The sequence below is a fragment of the Gossypium hirsutum genome, chromosome D02, assembly GCF_007990345.1.
Source record: "Gossypium hirsutum isolate 1008001.06 chromosome D02, Gossypium_hirsutum_v2.1, whole genome shotgun sequence".
Lineage (NCBI taxonomy): Eukaryota > Viridiplantae > Streptophyta > Magnoliopsida > Malvales > Malvaceae > Gossypium > Gossypium hirsutum.
In genome coordinates, this window is record NC_053438.1 from 62,333,201 (window position 1) to 62,345,178 (window position 11,978).

Here is an 11,978-nt window from a genome sequence, read left to right on the forward strand (position 1 = left end):
TTTTGTTTCTTTGGGTATTGCATTCTTATCTACCGTAGCTTGCATTGGAATGTATTGAAGCCCCAATTGTTGTTCCGGCATGTAACTGCACTGTGCCAAGGTTGTAGGAAGCCTCATCCTTGGGGGGATGGCATGAGGTTTTTTCTTGTTGATTCATGTACATCAAAATCCGCATCAGCTAGTCCTTGCAACTCAGTCTGATGGCTTATAAACTAAAGGTCTGTTTTAGGCCAGACCGAGTTATGGAAGCTTCTTTACATGTTGAAATTGGAAAAACAGTTTACTTATAATGGAGACAGTTCCATGATTTCAAACAGTATTTCTGGCCTTCAGAACTAGTAAGATTTATACATTTGTATCTATCTATACTAGATTGCGACACATTCACGATGAGTAAAAAATTTATGTAACAAATGTAGATATAAAAATTAAATGGGGTTTGATTAAAATGATAAAGTTGAGATAGTAAAAAATATAATGATTGAGGTTCAAATTTCACTATTCTCATGTATTTTTCTAGAATTATCAAAGTATAAAAGGTTATAAATATCTTTAAAATAATATCTATTATTTTATTAAAGAAATAAATTTTTAATAATTTTATCATTGAGTTAAAAATCATGATGAGTGGTATCAATTTAACCTAGATAAAACTTTTGATTAAATTTTGTGTCAATTTAGTCACACTAACTCATTAGTAAGATTTAAAAAAATGTTAAAATTCACTTATTGTGCATTTATCTATATATAACTACATTTTGTGTCACGATATTAATTCAACAGTGAAATTATAAATAATAATTAAAAAAAAAGTCAATTTGAGTAAGGTGTATTTATTGTCCTATGAAAAAAAACTACCGTCTAACTTATTATTTTACTTTACTTTTATCTATATTAATACATAATTATCAGTAAAAACCATCCACTTGTTTTCTTAAAAATGTAATTATTTTAAAAAGTAAATTTTAGTGTTTTATAATTTATAAGGAAAAAATGAAATGAAATACGACTGATGTGAGATATGGTATCACTTATTATTTTTTAGTATTATTTTTGCATAAAGTGATTATTTAATTTTAATTGAATTAACAGTTTAAAATCAAATTTATTAATTTAATTGGAAAATTTTTAATTGGCTTTTGATATAAGATCTTTTAAATTAACTTGGTTTGGAACAAAAAATAATAATTAATATACTTATTAAAAATTCACATAAAAAATAGTAAAATTAAAAGTTTAACCTTATTATAGTATTATTTTATTTAAAAAAATAAAAAAATAAAAATACTTTTATAAACTTTATCAGTTTATATAGAGAGCATATTTTAGTAAATTTTTTAATTAAATGGGTGCTTGTATAATTTGTGATACCAACTTAATAAAGTATGGATAATATTGTTGAGATTGATGAAACATATTGCTTTTACTAGCAACTCTTAACACTCCCCTTGAGAAAAAAGAAAACCATGTTATTGAACTCCAAGTGCTTTGGTCATAAGATCAGCAAGCTGTTCTGTTGTGTACACATGATACCTTCCTTGTTGATTTCATTTCCCTTATAAACTCACAATTGACTTCTGTATGCTTAGTTATCTCGGAGTTTGTTGCAATTTGGAGAGCTGCTTGACTGTCAATTTCCCTTAACATTCCACCCAACTTCAGCTGCTGTCGATGCCATTTCTCCTTCTTTCCTAGTAATCGTATTTACTCTGTACATAGCCAGCCTTCAACAATGACTCGGTGAGCTTTAAGTTCCACCTTATAGGGATTTGACCCTCTGATTCCCAAAACCCACCCTATAAACTTCCTCATCTAAATCGTCTCGGAAGAAAGCATTATATACATCCATTATTGTATTGGCTAATCGTGAATAGCAGCAAATGCCTCAACAGTCAGAACAGTCGACAAGAGAGAATGTTGCTTCGTGCTGCTTGTTCCCCTTACCTACGATCCAAGTCTTAAAACATTCCATTTCACCATTCTAACTTTGTAAATCCTTTTGCAGATTTCAAGAATAGAATCAACCAATTAAACCATTAAAAACTGATTAGAATGTCAAAATCGAATAAACCGAAATAAATTTTTTCAGTTCAATTCTGTCGGGTTTATTTAGTTTTTTTATTTTCTAATAATTTAATTTATACGATGGTAATAATCTGGACTCATTTCTGTAGTTATGATAATAAACTTTTTGGATGAATATCTGGAAAATTAGTTAACTAAATCTATCCATTCACTATATGATAGATATGATTGGTTTAATCTCAGAGTAAAAATTTGATTAATATATTTTCTCTTGCCTTCTAATCTAACAAAAATATATGTTACATAATAATATTATTAAACATGATCATGGTTCATGTTGTAATACAAATCCTCTTTACCATATGTTTAATTTTAATATGTGACTAATTTATAGCATATAGTTGTAGAGAATAATGGGGACAATTTACTACTACCACTTAACTCTCTCTTTTTGGGTTGTATGAATATTTATATTTTGGCATAATGAATTATTTGGCACTTTAATTTTATATAAAAAAAATATTTTAGCTCTTCATTTAATTTTTCTCTTATTTTACCCCTTAAATTTACATTATTTATCAAATCACCCTAAAATAGATGCAATAGTTGACGTTTGTTAACTTTGTTGATGTGGCATCCACATGTATCTCATGTTAGCAATTAATTAATTTTTTAAAAATTAAAAATATTTTTTTTATAATTCTTAAATTTTTAAATTTTTTTATATTTTAAAAAATTAATTAATTGCTAATGTGGCAATCCACATGTATGTCACGCCAACATAGTTAACAGATGTGAACTTTTTCATCTATTTTGGAGTGATTTGACAAACAAAAATTTAAAGGCTAAAAAAATAAAAAAAATAAATTGAGGGTTAAAATGATTTTTTTTAATAAAATTAAAGTACCAAAGAAGTGATGAATTGTGGTTTACCTAAAGTATATAGGAAATATTAGTCTTATTTTTAAATTCTTCGAATATTTTTTATTTTACATCAATGAAAATGTATCATTTTATTGTTTATTAATAGTATAGTAGATGAAATATGAGAGAATAATATATATTTTTAAATTTTCATTGTTTTATCCATCTTAACAAGGAAAGCTTAAAGTTAAAAGACAAATTAGGGCAATAGATTTCAACGATTGAAGCTACCCAACAACTGCCATGGTCCTTGACCTTAACGAAGCAGCATGGACACAGACAGGCCTTCACCAATATAAATGTATTAGTCAGCAATGATGAACCACCTACCTCATATCACAATCAATCACTAATTAATATGGGTTCTTTGATCAAAGCGACTGTTTGGTCAACCTGTTTTGCCGCATTAATCATTGCAATAGCAGCTCAAATGGACATGCCGCCCGGCATGGTGATGCCACCAGGCTCCGTCATGCCCTCGGCGCCCACGCCCAATAGAAGCAGCCACCTTGTATCTCCATCTTTGGTGCTTGGATTCCTTGCTTTCATGGTTTCAATTTTTGCTGTCAACCAGAGAGCCTGATCAGCCTCTCTCTACATAAATGCTTGGCATTTCGACTTTCATGCTTTTTTTTTTTTTAATGTTTTTGGTGTCTCCGTCTGTTGCTACGCCGGTTTGTAATGCATTTCGCTTTCTTAAATTACTATCTATGACATAATTTTTCTTTCTCCTGGTTTGAGGAAGAATATTAGATTAAACATTTCACAAGTACAACTTCGAGTTAATAAAATTCATAAAGTACATGACAATAAGGTCATGCATAATATGGAGAAAATTGCAAATATTTTCTGCACATTTCTGGTTCAAAAGCATAACATTAATTTTGTTCTAAATGGCTTTAGATAAGAGATAATTAATCACGTAAGAATGATCATGGGATATTGAGAAACCACTCTTTGATGTCACTGAAGTCAGAATCTACGGTCGAACTTAAAAAAAACACAATAATTTATTTGACCTTTCAACTTTACAAAAAAAAAATTATTTTAGTCATCCATTTAATTGTCTTTTTTAGCCTTTAGACTTGTGTTTTTTGTCAAATCACCTCAATTTTGATTAAAAAGTTAACATTTTTAAATTTTGCTAACATGGGATACAAGTGAATTGCCAAATGAATGACATGTCATCATTTAATTAATTTTTTAAAATTTAAAATTTCAAAAATATTATAAAAATTATTTTAAGATTAAAATCATTAAAATTATTAAGAAAGTATAATAATTATAAAAAAACTATTTTTAAAATTTTAAATAATTAATTAAATGTTGACGTGTCATTCACATGGTAATCCACGTGTATATCATGTCAACAAAGTTAACAAATATTAACTTTATCATCTATTTTGGGGTGATTTTAAAAAAATGTAAGTTCAAAAGTTAAAGAAGAGGAAAAATTAAATGAATGGCTAAAATAACTTTTATTTTTGTAAAGTTAGAGAGCTAAAACATTCATTATGCCAAAAAAAAAAGACTATTTTTTCTTCAAAAGAATTAAAGAAAAAGCTCTTTGAAATTAAAAGGGTTAACAATATATTTTACGCCAAAACTTGTTCGCTTGTATCTAGTTGATAATTAATATTATTTGGGCTTAGTTGATACTTATTTTGTTACACAGTTTGGTACTTCTGCACTAATACAATTAATTTGTGCTGACAAGACGTTGATAAATAATTTGGTGATGACACATAATAGCCTATTAGAATGCCACATGTCAAACATAAAAAAAAACTTTAAAATTATATAAGTTAATAAAAAAATTATTTTTTTTTTCAAATAAAGAATGAATCAAACCAATATTGTCTAGATACATTTGAATTTGGATAACCATTTGCCTAAATTACATGTTTTTAGTAATTTTATATATTTTAACTTTTTTTATAAAATATAGGTTATTTATATTATTATTAATGTTATATTTAAATTAAAAAATATATAAAATTTTAGAAAATTTAAACGCATTTAGATAACCATTTGTCCAAATTAATTTTAGATGTGTTTTTTTAATAATTATATATATATGTTTAAATTTCAGTTTATATATATTATAAATTTTTATTTTTTTGTAAATTTATAAATTATAAATTATAATTTTTATATTTTCAAAATATTATAGGCTCTTTATAAAATTTTAATTTATATATATATTTAACTTTATGATTTATATATTTTTCAAAATAATTATAACCTAAAAAATTGATATTTTATAAAAACAAATTAAAATATAAATTTATTAAAAAAAACAAGTTTAGAATGAATATAGAGAGATGACATTATGAAAGGCTACCAACTGTCACCATCATATTGACTATCATCGTTACAATAACATAAACTAACGATATTAGTGTGGAGTTACTAAACTATATGATGGAATACAAATTTAGTTACTAATTAAGTTCAAAAAAATTATATGTCAACTAAGTACAAATAGACAAATTTAGGGGTAAATATATATATATATATATATATATGTTAACCCAAATTAAAACTTGTTGATGTGAAATGGTTTAATTTGATTAATCTGGTTTTATTTAATTTATTTTAAAATTGTCGATTATGAAAAAAAAATGCATTAATTCAATCACTTATCCATTAATTAAAAGAGATTAAATTAATCGTTAGTTTTATTTTAAATATATTTATATAATAATTTAAAATTGTTTTGTTAATGGGCTAATACCTTGTTTGATAAACTGATGAAGAATTAAATAAATTAAAATTTAATATTTTTAATAAGTTACTTTTTTATATGCATATAATAATTCAACGTTAAAAAAAAAAGGATAGAAATTTTTTTATAAAAAATGTGAAAATGATAAGTATATAAGAGTTACTTGGAATATTTTCAATTAATTTAATTCAATTTCATTTCTTTTAACATTATACTCTCCTATAAAGAATTTACATTTAAATTTTGGTTGTATTTAGAATTAGATGAAATTTTTAACAATTAAGAATAAAATATCGAATACATCTTTTTTCATAAATTAAAATTTATATTTATCAAACAATATGATTATATACCATAATTTTAAGTAATATATCAACATATTTTATAACTTAAATTAATACTTAATTATTCAACTCTATTTTTTCAAGTAGAGTTAAGCTTGAAAACTCAAGACTCCCGCAAAACAAACATAAATTATGGGGCTATCGGATCTTATGCCCTTTAATGCTTCAGCAAAGGATGCCATTACAATAAAGGAAGCAAATAACTTGGGCACATAGGAAATGAGATTGTGTGAGAGAAAGAGGGTCTTACCTAGGTATTTATACTTTATCTTTAGATTGCACGAAGCATATTCATTCGTTGGCAAACTTGCCAAATTTGCCATGTTGGCATGATGGTCTGCCTAGTGACCAATATATTGAACACTTCTATCAAAATGTGTTTATTTTTGTTTAATATGCATGATAAAAAATTTTGAACCTTTGAGACTGGGGAGAAGATTATGGGAGAGAATCTCAATTGTAAAGCCTACCACCACTTATGTGTGTTAAGGTCCCATTAAATGCCCCTAACATAACCCTACCTTTAAAACCTATTAATAGTCTATAACACTAAAGAACAGCCCATACCACCACTTATTGCCCTGAGGGTTCATGAATAAAATGTGTGTGGTAAAACTAGCCTTTCCACAGTAACCGTCTACATTTGATATCCACTTTTCTTTGGAAGATTCACTTATTGCTTGTGACTATCTCTCTACTTTATAAGTGTAAATTAACATGAGCATTATTAGTATATACGAGTGATTGTTATAAATGGGACACAATATATACTTTGTAGTCATTGGAGATACTTGGAGCAAGTTCTTTTTATGAGCTTGATGTCGACTTTGATGCAATATGAGCATTGAGCAACAATGATCTATAAGAACTTACGCCTTAATATCCTTTATAGGGAAAATTTCAAACCAAATTCTCCTAATTTTGTTTAACCATTTTGCGTGACAAATCAACTCAATTAAAGATGTAGCACCCCCACACCCGACCTGGTCGTTGGATCTAAATCTGTGACATCACATTACGTTGTTGAAACAACTCAGACTAACTCAACATAATTCTATCAAGTTTAATTCACATTTATCAATAGCATAACAAATCAATCGTTTAATAAAATCATTCACATGAATTCATAAGGTTTAAGATTTTATTTCATCTAATTACGAGGTTATGCTAAGACACAACCGGGGTTAGGACACGAATCCAAACTCATTTGCCAAAATTCAAGGTTTTGTCTTGAGATGGTCCCCATCTCGAGATAGGCCATAAATTATTTTGGAAATTCTAACTTAAAAAATAACATGCCTCGAGACACTAGAAGTTGTGTTTCAAGGTAAAGTCCCTCATGTCTCGAGACTAGCCCTCCCATGTTTTCTTATTTTTGCTTCGATGTTTGGATGTTTTGAGACAAGGGATTCTTATCTCGAGACCTAAAATAGGAAAAATTAATTTAGCTTCGAAGTACTTTAGCCTTGAGACAAAGGCTACTTGTCTTGAGACTAGCTTGCTAAGTCTCAAGACATTAAGCACATAGGAGAGCAATAAGGTAAATTTTGTTCTAATTGTCTCGAGATATGTTCTTCCTGTCTCGAGACTTAATGGTCAATTAGCAAAAATTACACATTTATAAGTAACCAAAGCCTTAATCAATTGAACCCAAACTTACCTAAAATTTGCCTCAAAACATAATCATCAAATTAATCTATCTAAACACATTCAAATATCACCAAATCGTAACCTTCAATCATCAACACTTAACCAGTTAATTCACACAATCAGACTGATAAAAACAAGCATATTTAAATAATAATCAAAAGATACAATTCAACCATTATAACATTATAGGCCAACTACCAAAAATGCCAAACTATTAACTTAGGCAACAAGCCTACCAACCTAGATACATGTCATATGACCTCAAAACCATATATACAAACAAAATAAGGACGTAATGGTTTCTGAGCTGAGTTGGAGAGTTGGATTCTTAACCAAAAGTTTTTTTTATAGCTTTTATCCAAGACTTGTATGCAAAAACAAACAAATTCGTACGCTAAGTAATGGTTACTCAGTGGTGCTAACATAATTCGAATTCAATTATAAACATTATAAAATCAAATATACACCATTTAGCAAGATTATTCATAATAACCAACAACATTTCAAGAATAACGTTATTGGTACATATACAATTGAAAATCATTAAGCCATTTACGGCACGTTTGGTTCACTGTAATGGACTAGAGCTATAATTAGTAATTCAATTGGTTGGTTGAATGGAATGGAATAAAATTGTAATAGTATTTTTGTGTTTGGTTGAATGGAATAGATTTGTAATTGCATAAAGAAAAAAGCTAAAATGACTAGAGTACCCTTAGCAGAATTTTTTTAGATGATGATTATTGTTATTAAATTTTAATAAGATTATTATTAAACATAATTTAATAAAAATAATAAATAATTTAATTATATTTTAATATAATTATTATTAAATATGATTTAATAAAAAATATAATTTAATAACATTTTTAATATAATATAATATAATAATATTATATTAAAAGAGTTTTTTTATAAAATTATATTAAAATATTTAAAATATTTTATTTACTACCTTTTAAAATAATACACTAGTATTTGAATATGTTGCTTCTCAAGTTATATTCATTATAGTTGACACACAACAAATACATTCTAAAAGCTTAATTATTAATGAATTTAAAATCTATAAAAATATTTTTGAATTCAACAAATTCATATCTTTAACTCTTTTTTAATCTAATTTTATTTGTTTAAAATATATAAGAGCCTCTATGATAGTTCTACCTTTAGCCAATCTCACCACCGGTAATGAAAGCTTTCCATGGCTGAGTTTTACAAGCTGATCCAATGTTAGACTTTATGCCTATACCTGTTACCAAGTTCTATACCAAGTAAAAATTGCCCTCAACAAAAAAAAGGTACAACCCTTATTTTTCCTTTATTAGTAAATTCCATGAAAAAACAAAGAGAGCCTCTAAAAAAATTATGGGGCAAATCAAAGTTACTTCACCTCAATTAAACAAGGAATGACTAAAAAAAGTTATCACATTTTATCCACTTTATTCTTTTTTAAAATGAAAAATCACTGACATAAAAGGGAATATGGCAACACCATAAAAGTCAACAATAGACTAAAACTTCAAAAATCTTTTTAAGTCTACCATACTCTTACCAAAATGAGTTTTTTTAAGCTCTTAAGGCTTGAGTGCCAATGCAAGTCCGACCTTAGGGCTCTTATCGAGGGACTTTGTATCCACCTCTCTAGAAATGGTAAAGAGGGATTTCGGGCGCCACTTGTGCTGGATGAGTGTGCTTGCCTTACCAGCATGGTTCACCCGTGCCTTGGTTGTGGTTAATGGATCCAATGCATGTTGTGTACCCACAGTGATGGTGTTCACATTGGTAGAGAAACTATGGGTCACCTCAACACCAACAACAGTGTTGGTTGATGGATTCACAATATGGTAGTAAGATGCATTAATTGAATTACCTTTTTCGTTCCTGCATTGACAAACAAGGTATTAAACTTGAGGTTATATCATTTGGAATGTTTAGCAGTAGATAGGTATATAGAACATAACCACATGCAGAGCCAAAGAAGCAATAAGGTCTGCATTGGTGAAGCTCAATCTCGCGTTGCATTTGGTGAAATTCTTAGTCTTCGTGTCGAATGAGATATCAGTACCTAGTGCAAGAACATTTGTTCCAAGCACACCCGAGAAGTTCACTATCGGATTGGCAGTCAATCCAATGCTTGAGCTTATCCCAGCATACTCATGCAAATATTAGTGTTCAATCTGGTATACAAAAAAAAAAAAGACATGTCCAACAGTATCTCAAAACACATTCTAAGTAACACGTTCTCGCGACAAAAGCCAAAAGAAGAATGCAGTTTTGAATGATACAAATTGAAATTTGAGATAGAATTTTGTACATTGCAAGACCTCTAATCAGAGACTCTAAAGCCAAAGATTGCCTTTAGCCTGGGTACAGGTTTATTAACTATTACGGTGGTAAATAACTTATAAACATAATGTACTTCAGTACAAAAAACGATTTTCAAAAAGGCTTACAAAGGATGGCAGACATATATATCAACAATAAAGGAATATAAGAAGGTAAAAAGAAACTATGAACTCAACCAAAGATATCATTCAATTGAAAAGCATTTCGCCAAATAGGTCAGGTCTCGAGCAGTATGATGTTCTAAACAATGTTATCAAGCATATATTCTCCCAGTTAAAGCTAGGGTTTCAAACATAGAGGGGACAATACATGATTACTAATTTTATTATAATAGAAGTTGGATGAAGGTCGAAGAATATATAATAGAGGAAAAAACATCGTATCTAACTTGCAAAAGAGAAATTTCAACCAAGAATTCAAACTTATACATAAAACTAGAAACCAACAAAAGGAGCAGATGAAGTACTTATATTGAAGTTGATGTCCACTTTGATATCAGTTCTAACATTCCTAGACTTCAATTGGGTATTAACATCAGCCAAGAAAAGATCACATTTCTTCGTTCCAGCAGAGGTAATTGCCTAAAAATAAAGGGAAAACAACAAAACAAGGCCAAATTAATTCAAGTTCTCATGGCAGATTGAGAAATCGAACATCTTCCATGATGCATTGTAGTTAAAATATTGAGATAACCATGATGAAATTAAAGAAAAATAGCTGCAAATACAATAAGACATGCATTTTATATAAAATTAAATATGACAAAAAATCACAACTTGGGTTTCACAGGACAAAGCATCTCAAATGTATTCTTTAATAATAATTAAAGAAAACATAATCTAGAGAAAAAAGATTAAACAAACCCAGAAAATAAGAACCAAACTTACAACACCAGTAGGAGAGCAAACAATCAAGCAACAACCTTTTTTCCCAGTATTTACAAAAAAAATAAAAAAATACTTGGAGAGGGAGAAGAAACACTGGAGAAGGAAGAGAAGAAAACCCATTAGTCTTGAGCGAGAAAGAATGGTTTTTGGGGATGGGTTTGGAAGAAAGAGAGGGAATGAGGTGTTTAGAGGGGGTGGAAAAGTGTTTAATGTTATGTGTATACGTCAAAGATAGTTTAAAGTAGTTAATAGTTAGTTACTATTAGTTTACTGTTAAAGCAGTTATCACTACTCATGTATTATAAAGTCAGCAGATTACTCTCTGAATAATAAGTTTGAGAATATATTCTTTGTATCTTAACATGGTATCAAGAGCTAGTTTCTTGCTGTAAGTTTTTTTTTCTCTTCTTTCCCGCCATGGTCACAGAAGGTGACGGTGTTCCAACAATGGATACTCCTTTGCATTCATCAAATAATGGTGAAGATGTTTACTCCCGTGGGGCTGGTAATTCCTCTTTGTGTACGATTTAGTATTTTCTAAACATGATACTGTGAAACTTGGAGAACATAATTTCTTGTTATGGAAACATCAACTTCTGTTGATTCTTGAAGGGTATGGTCTTGAGGGATTTGTTCTTGGAACGGTGTCCATTCTCTCACCCTTTATCTTAGGAAATGAAGGTCAACTTGTTGATAATCCTGAGTTTCTTGTTCACAAGAGGCAGGATAAGTTTTTAGCCTCCTGGTTGTTGTCCATAGTTACAGATGACATCCTGACTCATCTCACAATGGCCAAAACAAGTCTTGAAGTTTGGGATACAATTGAACGATAATTTGGAAAGAAGTCCACCATCAAGATTTCCAATATGCGTTATTCTCTCTACTCGATCAAGAAAGGGAGCCTTACGGTTAAGGAATATTTGTCCAAGGTGCAGCAATTGATTGATGGTTTAACTGCAGCAGGGAGTCTTGTTAATGAACAAGAATAAGTTAGTATCCTTTTATCTGGTCTTTTCATAGAATATGAATCTATTCGTATATTTGCTTCGGCAACTCCTATTTCTCTAAACT

The 11,978-nt window shown here is 28.9% G+C and overlaps 2 protein-coding genes across 2 annotated transcripts; both read right to left on the reverse strand.

The window, feature by feature from the left end:
- Positions 1 to 9,248: 9,248 nt before the first annotated feature.
- Positions 9,249 to 9,670, reverse strand: LOC121214577 (mitochondrial outer membrane protein porin of 36 kDa-like). The gene is made up of 2 exons (XM_041088353.1): positions 9,636 to 9,670; positions 9,249 to 9,555 (listed from the first exon to the last, which is right to left on the reverse strand). Exons 1-2 carry the CDS (start codon positions 9,668 to 9,670, stop codon positions 9,249 to 9,251), a joined length of 342 nt encoding a protein of 113 aa, XP_040944287.1.
- Positions 9,671 to 9,735: 65 nt separating this feature from the next.
- On the reverse strand, positions 9,736 to 11,098 carry LOC107908252 (mitochondrial outer membrane protein porin of 34 kDa-like). The gene is made up of 3 exons (XM_041088955.1): positions 10,908 to 11,098; positions 10,487 to 10,601; positions 9,736 to 9,851 (listed from the first exon to the last, which is right to left on the reverse strand). The coding sequence occupies exons 1-3, from the start codon at positions 11,025 to 11,027 to the stop codon at positions 9,847 to 9,849; spliced, it is 240 nt and encodes a 79-aa protein (XP_040944889.1). The 5' UTR covers positions 11,028 to 11,098; the 3' UTR covers positions 9,736 to 9,846.
- Positions 11,099 to 11,978: the final 880 nt, after the last annotated feature.